The sequence below is a fragment of the Balaenoptera ricei genome, chromosome 18 (assembly GCF_028023285.1).
Source record: "Balaenoptera ricei isolate mBalRic1 chromosome 18, mBalRic1.hap2, whole genome shotgun sequence".
In the NCBI taxonomy this organism is placed as follows: domain Eukaryota; kingdom Metazoa; phylum Chordata; class Mammalia; order Artiodactyla; family Balaenopteridae; genus Balaenoptera; species Balaenoptera ricei.
Window position 1 is genome coordinate 74,625,772 of NC_082656.1, and position 24,412 is coordinate 74,650,183.

Genomic DNA, 24,412 nt, shown 5'->3' on the forward strand with positions numbered 1-24,412 from the left:
CTCTTTGTATGTAGATTAATACACACCAATGGTTCTTGATACACAGGTCCTACAACATGCAGTTCATCAGTGCTGTCCTCGTTCCATGCAACAGGTCAGACCAGACACAGAGGAAATGATCTAACTAAATCACAAATAACAAGGACCCCTCTGCAATACGTCTAAACATATATTAGAAGAAAGTATTTTGACATCCATTCATAGGGATAAATGCCCTTATAGATAACTCATGTAAAAAACAAAACAAAGATACACATTTACTGAACTCTCAGTCACTTACAAAAATAAATCTTGTCATAATTTTAACCAATAAACAAGCTTACAGGGGAAAAAGAAACCAGCAAGTAGGGCTGATTACCAAATAGGTGGGGTTGTTTGATGTGTGTGTGTGTGTGTGTGTGTGTGTGCGCGCGCGCGCGCGCGCGCGCGCGCACCCGTGCACAGTAGGGTAAGTCCATCTAATTGGAATTTCAAGTTGCCACATATTACAGAATATATGTCTTCCCTAAACAATTGGTTAGTGAAATTCATCTAATGTATTTTAACTTAGCCTGTTAAAAATAATAGGCTTTAAAATGGTGTAACAAGAAATCAAGAGAGGTCAAAAGAATCATTTTGTTGTATTACTTTAGCACTATCAACAATAAATCTACTCAAACGTTATGCTAACTTTTTATTTATTAAAGTGGAATTCAATACGAAAATGAAATAAGCATAAACAGTTAAATTGATAGTAAATCTTTAATCAGCTAAGCAGGCCAAAATTTTTAAATGCTGGGCAAGGGCTGTCATGGAGACTTAGGAAAGCAGTGACAAAATAATTTCCCAGTAAATACAGTGCAGATGGGAGAAAATGGCGACTGAGTCATCCTTCCACATGGAAATAATAACAAGAGGCCAGTACATTGATCCCACGTATAGTTTTCTATAAATGAGGTTCAGTTTGGTCTCAGTTAACTCTTCTGAGGAGAAAACATTGAAATTTATTAAGTATACACAGAGTTAACAAATATATTTCCAAACAGTTTAGTATCAAACATTTTGAAACTCTTTTTATCCAATATTGAACATTTTGTATGGTTTCTTCACCATGGAGTCAACTATTCATGGACTTTCTTAGTCGTTGTCTTTCCTAAGGTCAGAATTCAGCAGTATTAAATTCCAAAGTAAGTTAAGAAAGCAAAATCAAAGAAAAGCAAAAAAAAAAATTGTATGGTCCGAAAACCTGATGTTTGAACGTGTTGGTGTGTCTTTAGCTTTAATCTAGAATAATTCAACAGACTGCATTCTGAGATCATGGCAAGGCACCTCTAACTCAGCCATTGGGCCACAGGGGCCCAAGAAGCTGAGTCAGAGGTATGGACTGGTGAATTACACAGTACCTGACTCAGCATGCTGAGCTAAAAAAAATATTTTTTTCCTAATATGTCCAGTTTAAAAACTTGTTAAACACCAAAAATATTAAAGTCTAATTTATAACTAACGTTTGCATTGCTGCTGCAGAAAAGAACACAACAGCCGCCTTGCCCATGCTCTGCTGAGTATGAGTGGAATGCAGCCCAAACTGGGGATGGCATTAAGTTTGGTTCATTAAAAACAGGAAGGATTCTATCTGAAATGGATTTAGGTAGCGCAATTCTTATAGGTTGTAATTATTGATTTTTTTTCCTTTTTTCCAAATAATGAGGATTCATAGATGAAAATGAACCTTAATCAGGCCTACAAGGCCTACAGAGTTCTTTGGACCCACTTTCTCAAAAACCAGTGGGTCTTGCTCGCTGGGCAAGGCAAATGTTACCATTACCAGTAAGCTTGTGATATGTATAAAACACACACACACACAAAGAAACTAAGGGGGATGTCAAACCCAGATCATAGAGCGCTTCTCATGACTGTGTTTGACCCCGTTTCTCAGCCCGGCCACGTGGCCTCGGGAGCACAGTATCTGCTACTGGACAGAGCGTATATGTGTGTTTCATCAGTAGTGTGAGCCAGAGACAAAACTCTTAATCTTTATAGATGCAATGTGTCATAATAGGTTTAGAAGGCTTTCTGTTTCCCTGATCGCTCTCCCAACTAAGCCAACCGCGACAGTTAAGATTGAGAGGAACACAATCCCTGCAAAAGGTCACAGACAGTGGAGCCAGCAGCCCTGTAAAAACGGGAAGAAGAGAACTCCATAACAGCACAGGTTTACAGCATCTAACTAGAAATTACTCAAGAGTATCTGTGTGCTACAAAATCGAACTTAAACACATGGAATTCGCCGAAACGGGACTCAAAAAGGAATATGGGTAGCTGTCAGCAGGCAAGGTATCGAGTGGACTTGTGAAGTAGGTCATTCACGTGAAGTGTCACAGTCACAGAAAAGATATTAAAAAGGCATTCCGTATCTGGTAGGGCATTCCATGGTCTGAGTTGAGCTGGTTATCCAGGTGTCTTCCTGTTGTGAGGGCACAACACGTTGAGATTTATCCACTTGCAACCAAGAAGTTCGAGCCAGTGGGGAGCAAGCGTCTGCTTACTGCCGGCTGCTCCTGGGCCCCGGAACAGGAGGGTGTGGCCAGGATAAATCACTCAACGGTGCTCAGGGAGAGTCAGTCACAACACCTGTGAGGATGTGGCTATGTCGTCTTACTTTTGTTGACTGGTTTGCCTCCATTCATGATTGCAGACGCGCTTGTGCTTTTACTCGGCGTCACCCCGGCTTTTGGGACCGTTTCTCCGACGTCATGCAAAGATGGTTCTCGGTACATGGCAACTAGTGACGGGGAGGGCAGGAGGAAAAGGAGACGTTATCCGGTTAGCTTCACACACAGACCTCAGCTGTTGGCCCAGTCCCGTTTTCCCTGAAGTCAAGTAACCCCATCAAGAGGGAATTCCTGTTTTAAAGCAGTAAAATCCAGCCCCCAAACAGAAAATATTACTTCCTTTGCATTTTCTGGTTTGTGTATCCAAAATACAAACCTGGGGGCACCTGCATTTTTGTCTAGGAGAGAAGGTTTAAATGGATGTGGCCACACACACACACACACACACACACACACACACACACCCCACAGGAATTATGTGAGAACGGCAAGCATTTAACCTAATTCTCTTTGTTCAGCGAGAAAAAGACTTTCCTTCCACTGCATACTGTCAACACGTGGAACTCATTCTCACTCATCTTTTCCATTCTAGGTATTTACACCCCTAGATCATTAAATTATTTTTCTCTCAAGTGCTTCAAAGGCAACATAATCACACTACTGTCAGCTTCAAAGCCATAAAAGCAATACAAACAACTCACTTTCCTTAAGCCAGGGTCTTCTGGAGATCATTGTTTAGATTTCCTCTCCCGAAAATCATGCAAAGAGACCCTTAAATAATTGAAGGCAAGTGTGGGGTGTTTTATATTTTTTATGCCTCATTTTCAGGTATAATCATGAAAATCTGTAATTGATGTCATATAAGGCAGAAGTACAGAATGGCAAGAGGGCAAGTGGGAATGACGTCTGAGGAAGCTCTGGGGAATTGATCTTGTGACATCATTAATCACAGTAGTTCATGTGGCTTTTTTGAAAATGATTCCAGGGAATCCTGGGAAAGGAGATTTCAGGGTGACTGATGCTTGGGGAAAACTGAGTTAAAATCATATGCCATCAGAAAGACAAGTGAATTAGAGCTGCCCAACCTGCTTTTTAGGGTTTTGAAAGCCTATATTTTACGAAGAGAACTTAAGCTTCGTTAGGATGAACCACTATATGCATTCTCCATGTTCAAGGTGGTAGGATTTCACCTTTTGCAAATGCATCGTGAGATCTTTCAGTGGCACACAGACTTGAAAGCACATGTGTATCAGACCTATAATAAAGGACTTAGCAAGTGAAAGGATTAAGAGATTAATCCATATCCTTGACACACTTTCCAGTCCCTCACTCCCACTAGTCAGGCGACAACAGCATCAGAGTGCTAATCTTGATCGTCTACGCAGTGAAGTTGTGTAAGAAATATGAATGCCCCAGAGCACCAATAATTCATCAAGAATCTAATTTGCCCTAATATTTCCAATGATATAATTTACATCCTGTATGAGTTTTGAAAGTTTGAAATTAATTTTCCTTATCAATTACACTATGTGATAACCTGTCTTTATAATACCCCCTTAATTGTCTTTAGAGTACTTCTGTCTGGTAGTTTTTTGAAAATTCTATTTCTCTCTTCTTCATGTATACATAAACACACAACAAACACATATACACACAACAGTTCAGTGTATTAATAAAATGCAGAGTGACATTATTACCCCATATCTTTAGGGTCTCAGATATTTCCTGCTGGATATACTAAATAGCTGGTTTCCAGATTTTGCCTGATTTTTGTAGAGTTGCTATAGACTTAGTTTTTAAATTTTTTCACTCGCATTTGAATATCTGATGGTCTCAAAGTTCACTTGAAGTGGTAAAGCCAAATCATGGATACGTTATTTTGGAAGAACAGAGAAACCCTCTAATTTCTTATTTTTATTCTCATTTTCCTTATGATCTGTCATAGAATGAGAATAATTCACTCATATTTCAGACTGGAATAATTTTTCCTTTCCTAGATAGGCCCTGGTGGCTAATTGTTTGCATTTCAATGACTCATTCTAGAGGCAAATTTAGTTAAGAGTGATAGTCAATATCACGGAAATTATAAAGATGGTATTAACCAACAAGACTGGTTTTCCAAACTTAGGCAAACTGAAAGCTGAATTATATGTCCACAGATAATTAATAATTAACTTCCAATATTTCAAATTATCTTATTCCTATAACACAATATGGATTGTAAAACCAATATGCGTTTCTCTTGATGGCTAATGCTTTCCTGTAGGAATAAGAAACAAAAAGAAAAATCGAACCGTGTAAGCTGGCTTCAAACGTTTACTTAGTTACTGCAGGTCTGATTTTCTGCAAAAGGTAAACAAAAGCATTTGAATAGAAAACACTTTTGAAAAGCCTCAATATCAATTTCTTTTGGTAGTTCCCAAGCAAATGTTACATAGATAAAATGACACTTCCGGTAGAATCCTTAATGAGAAATGTGCAGATGTTTCTGATTAATTAAAATTTTGTAGCCTCCTCTCCAGAAATCTAATCAAAGTAAATCTGAAGGCTTCATTGTTTACAGCTGAGTGTAAAAGAAGGTCAAGCCACATTTGAATTTACTAAACAATTATGCAGTTTGGAAGGGAGATATCTAATATCAACAAGTTCTTTAAAGGCCAACTTATTAACTCTTTATATTTCCTGTAATTATACTAATTCACAAATATGTGGTTACTTTCAGCTAGATAATAGCAAAATGGGCAAATACTCAAACATTCCATAATACTCAAAACTTAGTTCTTCTAGTATACCTATTGTCATAGTCACAGCTTTATAATGTCATTACAGATTTTAAATTTCTTAAATTAATTAATTAATTTAAATTATTTAGGGGCTAGAGAGGTTGGGGTAGTTAGGATCTGAGACATGAGAAATGAGTACGGACATATTTAAATTAATGGAATATATGTGTATGTATATATATACGTAATATACACACATATACATATATACAGTAAAGTGTACAAATCTTAGATGCACAACCTATGTAGACACCTGTGGATCACCACTGAGATCAAGATAAAGAACATTTCCAGCGTTCCATGAGGGCTCCTTGTGGCCATGGTAGAGTCATCAGTGTGAAAGATAAATGTGTGATAAATCTGATAGGGATAAAACACACATAACACTCACCTTCCAATGGCTTGGGTAGAAAATGAGCTGCTGCCTTGGTTTTCTTTACTCTGTTTCCTTTCATAACTTGTCCTTCCTTGTTCAATCCCAAAAACCAGGCTCTCCCAGATTCCTGTTGTCTGTACAGCATCGATGAGTAGATTACATAATAGTTTTCAAAAACAGATTCTTTAAACTTGCATTCAGGGGTAAAAAGTTCCTGTTGAGAGAAAAGGAAGAAATGAAAGTTAGAGGAAGGAATGGAGCTTGCTCATGCTTCCTCTTCCTTCTTCCATAAACTTGCCCATGATGGCCAACGAGTCAGCCCTTGGGCAGGGATGGCCAGATGTACCTCTTTCTGTAGGTATTAATTGTCCATATACATTTATCAACATACAATGAATAGAGAAGAAGTTGCTACTTTTGGGAATATATATATACACACACACACACACACATATACATATGTGTGTGTGTGTGTGTGTATATATATAGGCAAAAGTATGGATGTCCTTTAATTAGAAAATAGAATACGGGAGCAAACTCAAAATAATTTCAGTTGAACAGAACACAATTCAACCAGAGTATAAACAGAAACAACAGGCTAAAGTAGCATCCTGTATTCACAACAAACTAAACAAAATAAAATATACGTGTAAGGTATAGCCTATTTTCTATATTTACATAGGAATAATTACATGATACCCTGTTGCCAGTTGTTCACTAGGTCACTGATATTACAGGGTGATACATTTTACCTACAAAGAGACAAGCTGACACCTCAAACTAAGCCCCTGACAATCAGCTGGCATACAAACTAGCCCCTGGAGCAGAGGCCAGGTGTCATGTTAGCTGGTCATAGTGACAGGAGCTGAAAATCACGACCTAATCCATGGTTCAGAGTCCCCCTGGAACTCTTGAAGAAAATCATCAACAGCTGCCCTGAATAAAATTTTTGGAGGGCTTCCCTGGTGGCGCAGTGGTTAACAAACCGCCTGCCAATGCAGGGGACGTGGGTTTGAGCCCTGGTCCAGGAAGATCCCACATGCTGCGGAGCAACAAAGCCCGTGCGCCACAGCTACTGAGCCTGCGCTCTAGAGCCTGTGAGCCACAACTACTGAAGCCCACGTGCCACAACTACTGAAGCCTGCGCGCCTAGAGCCCGTGCTCCACAACAAGAGAAGCCACCGCAGTGAGAAGCCCGCGCACCACAACAGAGAGAAGACCCCACTCGCTGCAACTAGAGAAAGCCCAAGCACAGCAATGAAGACCAAACGCAGCCAAAAAAAAAAAATTTTGGAAAGGGTACAATGAGTTAACATGACTCTCAAAGCCATGATCTACATTGATTGATGAATAACACAAAGCTTGCTACTTTATGATTATCATTAATAACACAAATATTCATAGATGAGCTTTACACACTTCTAAAATTTAACCTACAAAGGCATTTCAGATAGACTTCTGTGAAAAATAATTTAAAAATTCAGCCTTCCTAGCTCCAGACCATGGAAGTCACTTAACTAGCTTTTGTGGCTATTTTAAATAGGCTCAACACTGTGCTCGTCCATATTTATGAAATACAGATGCAAAACAGAGCTTTATTGTCATTACCTTTTTAAAAATATCAGGTAGTTAAATTTTTTTTCACCTTAATAGATTTTTATGACTACAGAAAATAGTAACTTTTGTTTTTCTTTTAAAAAAGTTATTTTCTATACACATTCTGAAAAACATATCCTTTAGGGTCTAAAAATATAAAACCTTTAAGAGTTAAAGTTATGCTAGCCATAATAAGGAATGTGACATTATTGTCTGTAGAAACGTTCTTTCAGTATTTCCCATGAGAGTGTTAATTATCAAGTGGTGTCTCTTGCAGGATACAATTTATTCAGAGTGCCCCATAACTTTAATTCACTGAAAGTTAAATTGTTTTCCAAGGGGAGCAGGTTTTGTTAATGGCAGGTGCTTTTTATGACAAAGATGATAGTTGCAGTGATTAATCTGATGAGATTAAAACAGCCAGAAGACAGGTTTAGCCCCCTCCCAAAGGAATTTATGCAGACCTTCATTTCTTCGAGATGATGCTACCTCAGGTTTGAATTAGATACCATCCAAGTAAATATTCTGGTCTTCCGCAAAGTTTTATTTCTCCAAATATCCTCCTATTAGTTCTCTGACTAATAAATGATAGTCTCGGTGAGTCAGTCTCCAGGCCCTACTTCAGAGGAAAGACTGATAAAAGGGTCTGTGTTCATACATTTGTGGTGAGGAAAATAAAATGGAATGCTCTAAGACTAATAAATATAAGATGTTGGTTGAATGTGCACCTTCTAGGACAAACACATTAGACTTTGGCATGTCCTTTGTCTTTTTATTGAGACAGGCCAAGGCAGCTAAGCATATTATTTATTAATACTAGTTAAAATCGGTCTTAGAATCAACTGGGAGTGGGTATGGTAAAGGCTGACCCAGTAAGTCACTCAGTGGGGAGAGGAGCTGGCACCTGCTGACTAAGATATCAGGTCTCTGCCCAGAGCCTTACCTTATTAAGAGGACCATTGAAAACTGACCTTAATCTCGAGACAGGAAGGCCTCCAGCTTTGGAAATGCAGGTCCATAGGGTGATCAACCCTTCCTGATAGTCAACTGATCCCCACTGCCATAATGTATGAAACACGGAGGACGCTGCTTGCCTTACCATCAGCAATTAGAAGTGTATTGTCTCTACTCGAAATTGACTAAGTTGAATATGAATGAGAAGGAAGACCCTTGATGTGGAAGAAGTCGTTAGGTATGTCTCTGTCACTAAGTCTTTTTAAATCAAATGTTTGCATCTTAAGACTCCAAGGAAGTCAGTAACACATCCCCTTTCTACAAGCCGTGCCAGTAACTTCATAGGGAGGTGATTCTGTCTTCCACAGTGAGAGCCACTGCCTTCAGGTGATTGTGATGGTAGAGACTGGCTGGAACTTTTTCACCCTTCTTTATTCTTGGTTAAATAATTAATGTGTATACACATACTTACATGCATACACACTACATTCAAAATTACTATTGTCTAATGCTTTTTGCTAGACTTCTCTAGACATTTCGAGAATACAATCTGCTCATGAAATATTGGAGTTCAAAATAATCCCATCATTCTCATGAGAACTGGTAGGACTAATGAAAGTTGAGATTGGTTACTACTTATTTGCTGTCATAAGGGACAAATATACTTTCAATCTGCAAATGGGAGACAGGGTGACTATGAATGCCATCTGTGGAAACAGACCTCTTGGGGTCAACCCTGACGCTACTCCTTCCTGGCTGTGAGTCCTTGGGAAAATTACTTAATCCCTGGGCTTCAGTTTCCTCATCTCTAAAATGGGTACAAAAATCATAGGATAATACGGTGGTTGGGAGAATGGAGTGAATCAATACACGTTACATATTTACAAGAGGACCTGGCATATAGTAAGCACTCAATATTTATTCTGAAGAGGTTTCCCATTATTTATAGTCAAAAATAACCCTGTATCAGTTATTTCAATTCTATCAACAATTCTGCAAACCAAAATTTAGTTAAATGATTAGTCAGTGAGAACAATGTTGTATGAACAGTTGGGCTCAGCCTCAGATGTACCAAAATGAACAGGATTCTTCCTGGAAGAGTTTTATTAAAATTTTTGTGCTTAAAAATGCTAGTACAATGCAATATTTGCTGTGGTAAACTTACCTTCCTAGAGGGACTATAGGTGGGGTAAATGGTACTGTGAAGGCCAAGATGTGGGCAATGCCATGGTACATTTGGAAAACTATCATCAGTCCATTACTGGGACTCTGTAAGGGCCGAAATGCAGAATGATGTGCTAGGTTAGAGAAATGTAATAAAGGGTCTTGTGCACTCTGATAAACAGGTTAGACTTCTTATTATAAGCAAGAGGTAGACATGCAGAGTTCTTGAATAAGCAAGGGAATGATGATATAGTCTGATTAGTGTTTTATATTCTGTTGTCATTGTGGAGGATGGTTTGAGAAGTTAGTAACACTTATTATATACTGAGGTGTTGAAGCCCCATCTCCTACAAAATGGACTTGAAAACTGTTTGTAGGACATGTGTAGTTGTGTATTCATGTTAGTAATTAGTATTAATTTAATGATCAAGGGTGCATAAAATAAGGAGAGAAATACCACCAGAATTATGACACATTATTAAACTGAGTTCTGAACTTCCTGGTAGCTGAGACAAAAAGAGAAAGGCTTTATGTAATACAAATTATTAAAGAGAGAAAATCTTTTCTTTTTCTTGGCACTAACTTCTACAAGGTATTTCCTTGCAAGGAAAAAGTGACTTTGACCAAATAAAGAAAACACACCACACATAACCCAAGCAAAAATGCTCTTGATAGTAACTGTACAATTAATAGAGTCATAGTTTTGTGTTTGAATCCTACAATATGCTTTAGAGGGATAGATGGAGTGAATAGTCCCATAGGTAGGATTGGAAAAAATTGTAATTGATGAGCTCCCCAGAGATCATGTTTGTGGCTGGAAACACAAACTCAAATGCCTATACTGACCAGGCAGATATGAGAGTGAAGCAGGCTGGCGTCATCAGAGCACCTAGCCTCTATGATCAGGCCCCCCAAGATGGCTGTTGTCCTGCTCTCAGGACATTCCCCGCTGGACCAGGGCCTGCTTCACCTACACCCTACTCACCTGATTGACCTTCCTACATACTTGCCCCTGTCCCAGCTAGTGACTGTTCTAATCTTTAGATCAGAACATCTCCGCCCTGATAGCTTATCAAAGGGGCGGGGAGGGGCATGCCCCTCTTCTAGTTTCCCTGGTAACAGATGAGCCAACCGAATGTCAATTCCCCCTATAACTGGTAACCTCCTCCTCCCCCCGGGGGGCAGAGACTGCTGCCCTTCCTGCCTGCCATCTGCCAAACACCGTGGGGTGTCGCTCCAGGATCTTGCTTCAGAGGTGTAAGAGTCCCCCTGTCCAGTAAACCATTGATTTCTCTATCCCTGACTCTGGGCTCTTTCCTAGGTCTAGAAGCTGAGCAAGTACAGAGCTTGCAGGCCTGCGGGCTGCAGCCCAACACAGCACCATGTGAGGATAAATGCCCCTTACTCGGGCTCAGAGCTGAGAGGATGGACAGAATGGCAGAAAGGATGACGGTTCTCATGGGAAAATAAAAACCTTAGATCTGCAAAAGTTCTTCCTGGTGTTTCAAAGGAAGTAAAAAAATCCAGATTTCTGGATAAAAATCTCCTTTGTATGGTGGCAGCTATTTCTTTGTTCTTGTTTTTGTTGTTCAATGTAGCACGGACCAAGGGTCTGAGATGGCCCCCTGAGCACCCAGTCTGAGACCTGCAATGTAGAGTGGCAAGAACAGTACTAAAGAAAGAAGGAACCCCAGGTGGCTTATCAACGCAGCCCTAACCTAACTGATGGTATTTATCTATTTGAGTCATACCACGACTGTGCCAGTGAAACATTCTAAAACTGGCAGTGATAATATGAGAAGACTTATTTAAATTTAAGCTCAAATATAAACTCTTTGAAACTGCCAAAATGAAATAGATAAGGAGTTTGATGTGTCTTTTTCTCTTCTTGCCCAGCCTATATTTAGAGCCAGCAACACCATCACAACAGAAATCAACAGCAGTTGAGTTCCAGCAGAAGCTTAAATATTAGTTTGTAACTTTGCCAAACGAAATCATCAAATAACAGAATAGAAAAACACAACAATTAAACAAAAATTTCCTATCTCCTTTTATGTTGTGGTTGTTTTGAAATGAAAGGACCATCTGTGGTGTACTTATTATCTTAACAGTAGCAGCAGAATTCCTCTTCTGAGGGAAATGTCTTTGTTTAAGAAAATACTGTGATGGGCCATTTGCATGCACCGAGCAGGGCTTCTCGGTTCAGGATGAGAGGAGGGGGGTGGAGGGAATAGAGGACCCATGTTCCATAATTTGTAACCAGTAAATAAGCCATAAACCCAGATAATTCAGCATAATCATAGCCTAGTAGCTAACAGTGACCTTGAGAATCTAAGCCAGTGGTCGGCAAACTACAATCCATGGCCAAATTCAGGCTACAAAGTTCAGAGGAGAGTTGTTGAGATTGTATGTCCTGCAAAAACTGTGGTATTTACTGTATGGTCCTTTGCTAAAATATTTTGCCAACTTTGATCTAAGATTGTTAATCTAGTTTCAAATATTCCCAAATTAAGCTTGGATTGCACTTACGTTCATGTATACAAATGCATACAGTTTGAATCAGCATTTTCATAGAGTTTCATCCCTGGAAAAGCCTTTACGGTGTGTTATGAGCCTGGGCTTCCTGTAAAAGTAGTTAGCTATGTAGTAGTCCACAAATTCCATTTAGTTACTACATCTCTTTTGCTTTTATCTACAACTACATGAAAATTATGTTTGGTTAATATCTACAGGTTTGCCTAGTACCAGCACCACCACTGTTTCGAAGGGAAAAACATAAAAAGAAGCATTCCAGACAAATTTATAGCATTTATTAGAATACAAGGCAATTCCAAAATAGATTAAAAAGAGAGAATAGAGAAATGATATTAGACATATTGTGGGAAATAGCACATAATAAATGCACAGTAAATAATAGCTATTAATATTCTATTAATCTCTATATTCTACAGTCATCAAAAACTCAGTCCCCTCCCATCAACAGCCTAATAATGGCCCTGACCCTGGACTTTTTATGAATATTTCTCCCCAGGCTTAAGTTGAGAGGAGGAGGGAGCCTCAGACTTCAAGTTCTCACTTGAAGAATAACAACAAATTCCAAAGGTTTCTTGCAAATATCAAATAAGATAATAGGGGTGGTTCAAATCATTACAAAAAATAATTTGTAAATTATAAATTGAATTGTAAACTATAGCTATATTATAATCTATAAATGGAATCCAAAAGTACAACTCAAATATTAATTGTTATCATGAACAGGGTAGTAGTTATTTACTCTTAACAGCTTTCAACTTAATTAGACACACCTTTAGATGGAAAGCTCAATGATCCATTTAACATGTCTGCATTCTCAGTTAGCTTTTTCTTCCCTTTCTACCTTTGGGAGATGTAGTCTACCAAGGTTTATCCTGAGGTCAGTAGAAATTTATACTAATCTCCTTCATCTTCTACAATTTTAAAATTAATTATATCCTGGGACTTCCCTGGTGGTCCAGTGGCTAAGACTCCACGCCCCCAATGCAGGGGGCCCAGGTTCGATCCCTGGTTGGAGAACTGGATCCCACATACATGCCGCAACTAAGAGTTCCCATGCTACAACTATGAGTCTGCATGCCACAACTAAGATCCTGCGTGCCACAACTGGGACCCAGCACAGCCAAAGTAAGCAAACAGACAAATAAACAAACAAGTAAATAAATAAATAAATATTTTAAAAAATAAATAAATAAAATAAAATTAATTATATCCTTTAATGATACTGTTCTGACACTACCCAGTTTTTTAAAAAAGAAATACAGAACACTTTTAAGATTACATATAAAGGGAAGAATATTCTGACCTTTTAGAAGATTTTATAGTCATGAATTTTGAAACAAAAAATAACTTGTAGTTAACACTCAAAAGTAGAAAATTTAGTTGACTAATGCATTTTATTTATCTGAAATTCTACATAATCAAATATGTACAATATCAGGCTGTGACTAATGCCCACAGGGAGAAAAAAAGTATACTTTTTTACATGTTTAAGAGGCAGCTTTTATTTGATTATAGGACCCAGGGATTTTGAGTATATTCTCACCAACAAAAGAGTCTCCACAAGTACTTGTATTTATAGGACCAGAAGCTGTTACTTAGTTTCTGGGGAAACAAAATAGTAAATGAAGGCTTTGTTTTGCCAGTAAAGACCTTATTTGACATTTAGAGATGTTTGATACATATATCTTTAGACATATTATTTCATTTACTAAATATTATATTTTAATTTATTATGTTATATTTAATATGTATTTTCTTTTTATGACATTATGCTTTTAAACAATTGTGGCAAGAACAACTTTTATTTGTTATAATGATTCATATTAAGTAATTTAATTATTTTATTTATTTAATGTAAATATATATTTTTTTATATATATTATGCATACATATATATAATCTTAAATATATCATTGCTACTTAAAGCGTGGTATTCAGGGATCAATAGCAACTTCCTCACCTGGGAACTTGTTAGAGATGCAGATTTCCAGACCCCATGGCTGACCTATAGAATCAAAATTAGCATTTTAACAAGACCCCAGGTGATTCGTATGCATATGAGAGCTTGGGAAGCATTGGTATATGTTCCTGTTACCATACAGAGCAAATTAATATCAATATATGATCACAAAATTTTAGTAAATATCAAATAAATTGGCATTATTCATAAGCTTTCCACCATCTTAAGATTAGTATAAAATTTATTAAAGCAAGGAAATGGAAGCAAAAATATAAAGTACTTGCAGTGTATCTTTAAATAAGAAGATTTAAGATCATAATTAAAACATGTGCCAACTAGTTCTATAATGTTAAATCTGTTTTCTCTAGAATATAGACATGTATAATTCCTAAAATAATAATGCTTGTAACATGAACAGATGGTATCAGTGCTATAAATATTAGCAAAAATATCACAAAATAAATATGCTTAAGAAAGTATTAATACAACAACATACCATTCTCACAATTTGTCAGTGCTTAACAGTGATGCCTCAAAATAATAATAATGATGAAGATGATGGTAATAATAATAATGTTAATAACTACAGCTAACAGTCAAACTGTGCATACGTCTATACCAAGCACTGTTCTACACATTTACCTAATCAACTAATTATTCCGCACTATAATCCTGTGAGATTGGTACCATTATTATCCCCATTTTAGAAACGAAGAAACTGAGCCCAGAGGGTTTAACTAACTTGCCCAAGTACATTTATTTTCATCAAGATGAATAATTTAACTATTCCTACTCACTTATCATTCAATTGAAGAGATGCACTTTTTTAGATATGTGATCAATTGCAAAAATGGCCTGAATTCTTCACCCTCCCTGGATCAAAGCTCTCATAGCATGTAATGTGACTTGTCTTCCCACTATGAGCTAAGGTGAAGAAGGCAGAGGCTTGACAAGCACTTGTACAGCGGGTTTGCCTTCTCAGCCTCATCCACTGCCCTGAGAGCACCCCTGGGCTAGCCTGCCGGAGAAGAGACACACGTGGAACACAGCCAAGCTGCCCAACCTAAACTAGTCTATTTCCAGACAGGTGATCAAGTCCTACCAAGATCTACAGAGCCACCTAGCCGATCTCCATATGACTCTAGGTGCACAAGCATTAATACACTTAACTGTTATAGGCCACTTCAGCACTCATTGTTTGCTACATGGTATCATTAAGGAATTGATAACCGGTACAGATAATTAATTCAACTGAATTATTATTCAGTTAAAACTCAGAAAATATGTACCTTATACAGCTGCTCTTTATCTACATCTAACTACATGTGAAAACAAACACAGATGGAAAACAGTAATGAATGACATATGCTGTCATCTTGGCAAAAGTGTCACATGTCTTAGGATATAATTTTTAGGGGGGAAAAAGTATATTATTAAAAGAGTTTAAAAAAACAAGAAACAAGAATACATAGGAGTACTCAAAATGAATCTCTTCTCCTCTTTACCCAAGCTGTACGTTCCTTTTCCCCCCATTGATCAATTAAAGAAACGCTGAACAAAACGGAAACTGAGTTGGCTACCCTCTGCTGCCAACCATCCCTCTAACTCACTGCAGCCTTACATTCCCTTACATTCGTGATTAAAAACTGAGCTCTTAGATCAGATGGTTCTGGTGTTTTGTCATACATCAGCTCCTCAATAGAAGACTTCTCCAACATGTGTAGGGTCAATTGTATATAACTTTGCCTAAAAGAGAAATATAAAACTGATAGTGCTTTATGTGAAAGGAATCAGACTGGATGTATGTGATGAAACCCAGCAGAAGTGCTGCCATGACTTTTCAGTAATTTTCTGAACAATCAGAGTGAATAATGTCATGATAATAGCAGATGCATACTGTAATATGCAAAGAGTTTCTTGGTCTGAGAAATACTCACAGGCTTCATCAGAGATTAGTAATGTCTCGAAGTCAGAGTGTTGGCATTACTTCATCCTTTACTTTAAGGATTTTTCAGATTCAGTTAGTGACGTGTAGTTTTGTTACAGCACACATATTACATAAAGCCAAATTTTTATATATATATATATATATATATACTAACCATGATAATATCAGTAAGCATTTGAACATCTTAGAAATGAGGTTACCTCATTCAAAAGGTAAATAATAAAATCTATTGCACAGCCCACATCATAGTAATACCTAAAGCATGATCCACGAACTAGTACCTATCTACAAATTATTTATTTCTGGTCTGCAATGAAACAAGTACAAAACTGAGCAAAAACACTTATAAACTTCTATAGCAATTTAACAAAATATTTTTACTAACTGTTGAATATAAAAATAAAAACTCTGGACTTTTATTTTGTACTTAAAATATTTTCTAGTAACTTAATTTGATTATATTTTCTGAAAGTATATCTCTGCAAAAGATTGGAAAATTTTTAAAAATACTATCCTTCACCGCAAATAGTCTAGGGAACACCGCTCTATTATATACAGGGTTGGATGTGACTATAAATCTAATTAAAGGAGAACTAAAGTGAGAATTAGTAGCAGTTATTATTTTTTTATTAATGTAAGTTAGTCACAATGTTAAATGCTTTACACGAATTATTACCTCATTTTATTCCTTTTAACAAAGTATGATGCTGAAGTTAAGTATCTTGGTGAGAATTTATATAGCTAGTAAGTGGTAGAGCAGGAATGGATCCTAGGCTGTCTGAGTTTTTGACCTCGGCTCAACCTCACTGGTTATACCTGGTCAACGTAGTATACATAACTCTAAAAGGGAATCAAAGACAGGAAATGTGCCTTGACAGCAGGCAGGGCAACCGCAAGGAAGTAAAATAGTTCCAGAACAAAGTTTCTCCGATGAATGACCCTCAAGGAAGGCGTAGAAAAGATTATTAAATCCCCTGGATAAATTACTTAAAATTATCAGCCATCTTAGTGTTTATTTTATTTCCTATTTCATTCCATTTCCCTAATGTCTCTTGAGTGTTGAGTTTGGATTAGGACTTGACTTGGTGTGATCTTCTACCTGGTCTAGGTCCCTCAAACATTTCATATACCAGAAATAGAAGGAAGAAATAAAGGGAGATAGCATTTAAGAAATGAGTGCATAATTAAGGGATTCTAAAGCTTTGGGGGAAAAAAAACAAAAAAACCTGTGTTCTTAGCATCAGGGTACTAACGGTGGTGGTGATGGTGGGAGTGGGGAATGGTGATGCAACAAAGATTTCCTGAGTGGAACAAATGCTGCAGAAAATATTCAGCTCTTTTATATTTAACTAGACCAAGATATTATCACATACAGTAGCAAACATTTTCAATTCATTGCACTAGAATTTTTTGTTAGCCAAAACAAGAGCAGAATTTGCTGTGCAAAAAAATTAAGTTTGTTAGTTTTTGTAGTTCGATCAATTCAATATTTTACCGTGTCCTACCCAAACTGAGTCTGGTTGCTTTATCTTCCTTTATCAACGTTTTCTTTCATCTCCTTGTAAGTTTTGGCCCGTGTTATCTTGAGAAACTGAATATAAAAATGCCAAATATTTAACTGTGACTTTCACTTTGCCAAATTCTATGAGTGAACACGGGCTTGTTTTCATCAGTTTTTTTCTTCCGCCTAACTCTCTGAACTATGTTTTAAAACTATTCTTACAGCTCTGCATGCTTCTCTCCTTAGGCCTATTTCTACACGCATCTACAAGCTTTTTCTACTTTCTTTTCTTTAAGCTCCACTTTAAGTTAGACCTTTCCATAAAACTTTTTTTGTGTGTGTTTGCATTGTGGATTTTTCCTAATAAAAATGTACCCAGTCAAAACCACTTGTTTGTATAAACAAAAACAAAACCAAACAGATAATCAAAATTATCCATTTATCCAACCTATAAAATGCAAGCTTCCATAGAAAAATGAAGGAAGTACAAGTAGGTTCTACAATATTCCTAAAATGCCATATTCATTGAATAATATTAATTTGTATTGAGCTTTATGATTTTCAAAGGCCATTCACATATATTTTGTTTGATTTAATAATGCTGTTAAAAATGCTTCAAGAAGAAGAATAGTATTATCCCATGTCATAGATGATGATTTTACATCTCTGAGTGCATAGGTCCACATAAGGAATGGATTAAGATGTTTTTATTTCTATCCATGTGATATTTTATGTACATATTACTGCTAATGAGCAAATAATTATTAATAATAACAATGTTGAAAATAGGAACCAAATGTAAGAGGTTTAATTTCCCCCCCCCAGAATATCAAATAAATCATCTTACTGGAATAAAAGAGGTCAGTATCTGATAAGGAATCACTAACACTAACAAAAAGAAAAAAAAGAAAAAGAATCATCATCAACACTGAAGGTGTGGAATACAGAGGAAGCCCACGTGGTGCTGAAATGATAACCTGAGGATTGCTTTCCTTTGATTTTGCTTTATTAGCTAGAAACACATCGGCCATGACTTCCCAGATTCTGGTTGCAAGTTGTTCGATAATTCCAAAGGTTAACACAAAAGGACAAACATGGAACACTGAAGAGAAAGGTCAGGAAAGTAAGAAAAGAGGCAATAGTAACACTTCCTGGGAAGAAGAGTGTCTGGGGAGAGGAAAATGTCAACCTATTGGCTAAATGACTCTACCCAGGTGAAGCTGTCACCATGAAGCTCAATTCTGCCATGGATTTAATTGTCTAATTACCACTGAATTATTTTCATGTTATATTATGAAATTTTACAGGCATTAATGACTTAAATGGCTTTACTTTCAGGCTGTTAGTTGAGAATGTGACACTATGAAATGGAAAGAATTATATTAATTATAAATAATACTAATACTAAACAAATACTAAACATTCTGTCCCAGATATTACATAATAAATTTGAATACTGTGAACACTTGGAAACATGTTTCCATTATTCTATACTTAATAATATCTAAGATTCATGCATCTATTTATCCACTGTTTATCGGTTAAATAAATGCATGAATTTTAGACATTATATACTTGCCAGTGACTGTTCTTGATCTGGAGATATACACAATGAGCAAAAATGATATAGTTGGTACTCTTGGGGCATAAAGTCTAGGGGAGGAGACAATTATTTACACTACTGATCATATCACTACAAAATAGGACAAGTTCCTACAAGAAAAGGAGTGATTTCCATGAGAACAGGTAACAAACATGTCTGACCTAGCCTGAGTTGGTAGGGAAAAATATTCAAATCGGAGCTGAGATCTAAAACATCAGCATGAGTTCACTAGGCTTAGAGTGGGGTGAAGAATATTCCTGGAGAGGGCAACATCATGTGCAAAGGCCCTGGGGCAGAAGCAGAGACAGACCATTTGAAGGACAAAAAGAAAACCAAAATTGGAATGCAGAGTGTGAAGGAGACAGCAGTAGGAGTTGAGATCTGTGTGCTAACCATGTGCCAAACTAGATAGTCACGTTAAGAGTTTAGGTCTTTCCGTAGAAACACTGGGAGAACATTAAAAGTTTTTATGCAGAGCATGTCACAATCAGGTAGGCATTTGGAAAGACCACCCTGGCTAAAGTGTGAAGAATGGAAAAGAGAGCCAGTCTGGATACAAGAATGCTGGTCTGTCTACTGCAATACCAGGCAAGACTTTGGCAGTGGAGTGGAGTGGAGAGAAAAGGGCAGACTGAGGAAATATTTAGGAGGTCAAATAGTCAATACCCTGTGATTGTACCTGGCAGCTAAGGGAGAGGGAGTGTCAAGCAAAGTGTGTAGGTTTTTTGCTTGTGGAACTGGATGACATTTGGTGTGTGTTTATTGCTGTTTTTGAAAGGTCACATACTGCAGTTCCATATTCTTGGGCAAAATAAAGCTTACATGTATAACATAAGTGTACATAGTACTTTCTGTCCTTTTATAGAACATTATTTCAAATATTTAGAGGGTAATTTTCCACAATCTTTTATTTAAATTGTTTCCCTTAAGTAGTGTGTGTGTGTGTGTGTGTGTGTGTGTGTGTGTGTGTTTTCAAGAGTTTCAATTTCCTTTTAGTAGAGGGGATCAATATTACATTAGCAATCACAATACGGAGCTTCCCATGCTGTGCTGAAGACATAAGAGGCAGAGTCTAGAAGAGGGAATAGCTATTCCTGCTCTGGAGAAGGGGACAAGCTTTTGAAACGTGATGTTATTTAGCTATAGGTTTTTTTTTTTTTTTTTATCATCTTTATTGGAGTATAACTGCTTTTGAAAGGTGAATCGGAGTTTGTGAAGGTGAAGAAGAAAGAGAAAAAACATCCCACTTGGAAGGAAAAGAACTGCCTTCTAGAAATTACGAGAAGCCCCTTGAGGTAGGAGTCTTGGGCCAGTGTGGCTGGAAGCTAAGGTCCGTGTGGTGACGTGAAGCTGGGATACAGCGAACTGTGCTGGCCGTGCCGTGGGGTTGTGACTTTCTCATCAGTAAAGATGAGCCCCAGAGATTTTCAAGAAAGCGGATGAGGTGCTGAAACTGTGTTTCAAAAGATAACCGGGGACTTCCCTGGCCGTCACTGGTTAAGACTTCGCCTTCCAATGCGGGGGGTGCGGGTTGGATCCCTGGTCAGAGAGCTAAGATCCCACATGCCTCGCAGCCAAAAAGACCAAAACGTGAAACAGGAGCAATATTGTAACAAATTCCATAAAGACGTTGACAATGGTCCACGTCAAAAAAATCAAAATAAATAGAAAAAATAAAAAGAGAACCTATCATATGATCTAGCAATCACGTTCCTTGCTATCTACCCAAATGAGGTGAAATCTGCATCCTCAGAGAGACCTGCATAGACTTTATTTGGAATTTCCAACTATTGGGAGCAACCAAGGTGGCTTTCAATAGACGAATGTAGAGACAAACTGTGGTAAATCCACACAGTGGGATATTATTCAGTGATAAAAAGAAATTATCAAGCCATGGGTTATCTTAAATGCATATTACTAAGTAAAAGAAGCCAATCTGAAAAGGCTGCAGAGTGTATGATTCCAACTCTGCGACATTCCTGAAAAGGCAGAATTATGGAGTGAGTAAAAAGATCAGTGGCTTGCAGGGGCTGTAGGGGGAGGAATGAATAGGTGGAGGACAGAGGCCTCTGAAGGCAGTGAAATTATCTGTATGATTCTGTAGTGGTACATGTCGTTGTATATGTCCTACATTTGTCAATATCCATAGCATGCACAACACAAAGAGTAAATACTAATGTAAACTATGGACTTTAGTTAGTAACCAGCAAAGTTACAGAGGCACATTTCTAATGAAATCTGTGATTAAAGTATGGACAATTAAAGAGAAAAGTAGAAATCTGAAGCGTTTGCTTTTGCCTAACCACAAACAACATTTGAAAAATAGATTTATAGCATGTTTATCTTCTCAATGTTCTCATGCACTGCTAATCAGAGAAGTAAACATAAGATAGTTAGAATCTGATGTAAATAAATTTTAAAAATATTTAATATCAACTTTAATCAGTTATATAAGGTACAGAAGGAGAGCAGTAAAAAAGCCAAACAAGCCTTATTATAATGAGTGATGATAAAATCAGCACTTATAAGAATAACTAAAAATACTTGCTAAAGTCAGTCTCTGTATCATTTCAGAATGTGTGCAGCTACAAGGAGCAAAGAACAGACTATCTAAATTGCAGTGGCTTAAATATTAGAATTTGAACTTCTCTCTCATCTGAAAAGTCTGTAAGGGTTTGTGCTTCCAGCTTTGGATCAGTGCCTCTGATTTCACCAAGAAAATATACATATATATATTTTTTCTCTCTCTCTCTCCTTTCTGCCATCTTGAATGTATGTGTTGGCGATTTTCTCTCACAAAATATTGCTATAGATCCAACCATCACATTTTCATAGAATAGAATCCCAATTAACGTGGAAGAGGGTGGGGGGATAAAAGGGCTGTCTCTATTTTTTGAGGAAGGAAATATTTTCTCAGAAGCTCCTTAACAGAACTTATTATTTATTTCATTGGTCAGAATAAGGGCATATACCCACACCTAGAATAATTGCTGGTTAAGTAAAATGGGGCTGCTATGATGGGTCTAAAATTTAAGCCTTAAATCAAGCATTATTAACTTCCCTGATTAGAGCATATGGCCCACTCAAATAAAAGGGGGATTTTGTTAGCAAGGAAGAAGAAATTACTTTGGAATTGATTAACATTAAACTAAACTTTTTCTTTCTCTTGCAATATTTTAAATATATGAAGAATACATATTTAATGGCATGATTTCACTATGTCTAACCCAATTTTAAACATGATGTGCAAATGCAACTCAGTAATACCTTATATTGTGTATGTGCAAATACACACACACACACACACCATACATTACATATTTGCACATATATAATAAAGGGTATTATACATATGCCTATAATTTAAACTGTGATAAAAGGGGACCTTAATTCCATTTTATTTCTCCCTTCTCAGCTTAAAATATTGCTTTTGTTCTCTTCAATTCCGTGGTTTGCAAATTTTTATTATTGTTGATAAGTTAATTAAAAAAATTCTTACTAGTGGTTTAAAGGATGCTAATTCCTAAGACATTCGGTGCAATTTGACAACATGAATCACTCTTTCTGGATACTATACTTAGTTCTACTCACATAAAAGATACAAAAAGGAAGAATTCTATTATAAAGTTAAAAATCAGAACAACTCATACACTGCCACAAAACTTTTAACAAGTCTCGCTCACTGAAAGAAATGAAACATATTTTCATGGTTGAAAGTTATGGCCATGAACTTACTATTTGCTATTGATTGAATACTTTGCTCCCCTCCCCCAAATTCCTATGTTGAAATCTGATCCCCAATGCGACCATATTTGGAGGTGGGGCCTTTAGGAAGTAATTAAATCATGAGGGTGGAGCCTTCATGAATGGGATTAATGCCCTTACCGGGAGAGGACAGAGACCTAGCTCACTCTCTTTCTGCCATTTGAAGAGAAGGCAACAGTCTGCAACCCAGAGTAGGGCTTTCACCAGAACCCTATCCTGCTGGCACCCTGACCTTGGACTTCCAGCTTCCAGAACTCTGAGAAATAAATTTCTGTTGTTTATAAGCCACCCAGTCTATGGTACTTTGTTACAGTAGCCAGAATTAAGACACTACACTATTTGAGAAATCTCTCTACACAGGTGAATCCTGGTGGCATATGTTATTTCAAATAATATCTAAATCAGTAGAAGTTGGTTATGTGGCATTTGTTTAACAATAGAAATACTCATTTACTCACTCACCTTTACAAACAGTTCCTGGGTACATTCTTTCAAAATAACTTTAATTACTACATTGGTATTAAAAGGATTTTCTTTTTCCCAGTAATTTTCAGAAGATAATGCCATTATATAATACACAGAGGTCATCAGGATAGCAGATGCTAATAAACTAAGAAGTTAGAGACCTAACTTAGATTATCCAAATTTGGAGTTGGCCAACTATTTTCTGTAAAGGGCAGAATAGTAAATATTTTTGGCTCTGTGGTCCATACAGTCTCTGCAGAAGTACTCAACTCCCTTCCAGCGTAAAAGTTGTCATAGACAACACTTAAATGAATAGGTGTGGCTTGTGTTCCAAGAAAATTTTATTTATGGACACTGAAATTTGAATTTTATATAATTTCATGTATCACAAAATATTATTCTTTTGATTTTTACAACCATTTAAAAATTTAGAAACTATTCTTGGCTCTTAGGCTGTACAAAAACAGAGAGGGAGGCCATAGTTTGCCAGCTCCTCATTCAGGTATTTCAATCAGGAGCACCTAATTTGTCAGTAATTTGGGTTTGGACGGCATGTGGGAGTCCATGCCTACCTGTAATTTTCTAGGACAGGGAGAAGCTTGCCCTTCCCTCCTCTCCACTCCTGCCGCCCCACTAGAATCTGGAGATGCTCAAGAAAAACAAACGTGTGTCAATATCACTCTGAGCAAACAAGACCAGTACCTACACCTCTCCCCAATTTTTGCAGGTGATGACTAGACATTGCAAAGCCAAAGCTATGAACTATATTTGGATTGTTTTCTGATACTTGCTTTTCTTTTCTACATCTCTCCAAGCTCCTGCCATTAACCAGGAGTTGACCTCAAATGAGTGCTGCAGAGAGAATGTGAGCCCTGTCCCAGTAAATAATTTAGGAAATGCTAAAGGCAGCCAATAGGGGGATATGCAAATATAGATGTTTCACATCACTCTGTGGCAGAGTAATCAAAAAAATAAAAAATTGAAAATATTTCAAGTAAAGGGTGGACTTCAGGTCAAATCAAATATCTGTTACTAAAAACAAAAAACAAAAAAAACACAAATTCAGTGAGGTTTCCCCTGCACTGTTCAACTTGGATGTCATAATTAGTGGACAATTATTTCACTCTGATTGGCTTATGCAGACACAGGGCAAGTTATGACAGCTTCCATT

The 24,412-nt window shown here is 37.1% G+C and overlaps 1 protein-coding gene across 5 annotated transcripts in view; it reads right to left on the reverse strand.

The window, feature by feature from the left end:
- Window positions 1–1,235: 1,235 nt before the first annotated feature.
- Window positions 1,236–24,412, reverse strand: part of FGF14 (fibroblast growth factor 14) — a 615,412-nt gene continuing 592,235 nt past the window's right edge. For all 5 annotated transcript variants that reach the window (XM_059902614.1, XM_059902611.1, XM_059902615.1 and 2 more), the window contains 2 exons: window positions 5,766–5,964; window positions 1,236–2,761 (listed from right to left, as the gene is read on the reverse strand). In XM_059902614.1, the coding sequence (XP_059758597.1) occupies window positions 2,625–2,761; window positions 5,766–5,964 (336 nt within the window). In that variant the 3' untranslated portion in view covers window positions 1,236–2,624. The remainder of the gene's footprint in view (window positions 2,762–5,765; window positions 5,965–24,412) is intronic.